Source organism: Opisthorchis viverrini (genome assembly GCF_000715545.1).
Source record: "Opisthorchis viverrini unplaced genomic scaffold opera_v5_1765, whole genome shotgun sequence".
In the NCBI taxonomy this organism is placed as follows: domain Eukaryota; kingdom Metazoa; phylum Platyhelminthes; class Trematoda; order Opisthorchiida; family Opisthorchiidae; genus Opisthorchis; species Opisthorchis viverrini.
Genome location: NW_008753760.1, coordinates 1 through 2,191, shown reverse-complemented (window position 1 = coordinate 2,191; position 2,191 = coordinate 1). Strand labels below are relative to the sequence as shown.

Sequence of the window (2,191 nt, the reverse complement as noted above, 5' to 3'; positions counted from 1 at the left end):
GAACTGAAAAACAAATTATTAGAACGACCCGGAATATCGGATATTTTACAAGCGTCCAATGAACCAACAACACAATCGCACATATCTACTAGGCCTTTGGAAAGCGTTGGAGGCATTGTGCGTGAGCAACGGGCTATGCGGTCGAAAAGGTCATCCAGACATCACAATCAACATCTCAATCGATTCGGATGGTTCTTCTTAAGAAAACAGAATCGCCGACAACGGAAGACACCGGATGAACGCAAACATCAGAAGGAAACAATCATGCCTGAACAACCTGGACAGCAGCACACTGATACAGTTTTGCTAGCGTCAGACCAAGGAGCACGGTCGGTTCAACAAGCGGATAGCCTGGATGACCGGCACAAAAAAGAAGAGCAGGGACAAAATAGGGAAAACGACCAACAGGAATTGCTTCAGTCAATGAGCGACGCAGTCGATCATGGAAAAGAGATAGTAGACGTGGAAGAATGGAGAAGTGAAGCAAAACAAGCTCAAGTGGAACAAGGACTGCTTGCGGAAAATGCAAGCCAAGAGCCATGCAGAAATACATCGCCCAATGCTTCGACTGAACATTCAAAAACGTCCAAAGTAACTAGCCACGCCAAGTGAGTTTTGTGCTGGTTATCAGTCCCCGGTACGTTGTTGGTCCAGTAAAATGTGCAGCAAATAGCCTGGCTCGAGTTTTATTTGCCTGTTCAGTAAAAAGCAAGGATAACCTCCTGAAAGTTCTATCGCAAAGTTGCGATCCGGCGAGTATCACCAGTGTGGTTTTGAACACAATGGCTTTTATGGAGTCTGGTGCCTTGGTAGTGCTATCATTCAAATGTGTTCTAGTACGGACGAAAAGTCCGATTTATTTCCAAGTTATGGTAAGATTGTCTTGCATCCTAATAGCTTCCCAAGCATGCCGTCATTGTGTTCCACAGGACTTTGAAAAGTTTTTTCTTAGTATTTAGTCTTGGAAATTACTACAACCATGTTTCCATTTTTATCGGCGGCCAACAATAGCGATTTCAGTGTTGGTTGTGCGTTTTGAAGTTTCTCTATCCTATGAAACCTCGGTCAATGGCGGTAATGAGTTTCCTCGATGATAATCTAACTTTTATTCCGTCGTCATTCTGTAGCACATTTTATTAAATTCCTTGGTATTCCGTCAATCTTACTCTAATTTTTTTCTCTGCAGTGAAATCAATTATTCCCTGGTTGGAATGTTGCAACGCTTGGACTTCTATCTACTATGGCTTGTATTCTTTATCGGAGTCATTTCGGTAGCAGGTGTCACGGATACACATAAGGTGAGTCTCTTATGATTAAAAAGCATAAAACCAAACACTGAATTCCTACGAATCACCACCACATATGTACAAATTCTAACGGATTTACGCTTATCTGGGTACATCACTAAAGATACTGAGTTTTTGGCCAAAATTTACGCGTTGGTTATCCCCACGACAACTCAAACGATAGACTGATACTTTCAGTTTACGTCGCACGAATGATATTTCAGCATCTGTGTGGATTCTCACCTGCTAAGACCTGCCAATGAGCTCGACGGCTGTGCGCCGTTTTGTGATGTTTTTAAAGGTCTTTCCCGTGACCAAAAGAGACACAATAGACGATAAACGTTTAGATAAAGAACGGCTGCATTGAGTTGAATGCATATGCTAGATAGGCTTTTAGCAAACGACGCGTCTCACAGGTTTGAGTATTTAATTATGGTTTACGAATTTTCTCCTCACGTTTCTCTTAGAGTGAGACTCGTTCATTTGGATCATGACTCAATTATGCATCACCAGTCACATAAGTATGACAGGTCAACATATAATGCTGATGTTTGGAAGTAACATAGCAATAAAAAGAAGAGATTCCAACATACAGGTGCATGGTAGAATAAATATTGTTCCTAGATATTCCCTTTCCTCGGGATGTTGAGCCCTTGGAGAGGAAAAATGGCGAGCTCTTTTCTTCTTGCGTGCTGTTAAACGCCATCATGCGTTTTCTGTGGCTACCGAGCAACGAAGCGCTCACTCACTATACATTTTACCGACGATCCTGTCCTATGGTAATACGCTGACTGGTATATTAGATACGATTCTGAAGAGATGAGGCAGAGTCTGGAATATCTGGCGGTAATGGTGTCTAACATATATTGCATTCAAGTGCTATGGTGCCTAACAATGCACGTTTG

The 2,191-nt window shown here is 42.2% G+C and overlaps 1 protein-coding gene across 1 annotated transcript; it reads left to right on the top strand.

The window, feature by feature from the left end:
* Positions 1–135: 135 nt before the first annotated feature.
* T265_15894 (hypothetical protein) lies at positions 136–1,298 on the top strand (the record flags this gene model as incomplete). Its single annotated transcript, XM_009179308.1, has 2 exons — positions 136–608; positions 1,187–1,298. Coding segments are annotated over 2 exons (585 nt in total), but the record flags the coding sequence as incomplete, so codon positions are not given.
* Between the last annotated feature and the right edge of the window lie 893 nt (positions 1,299–2,191).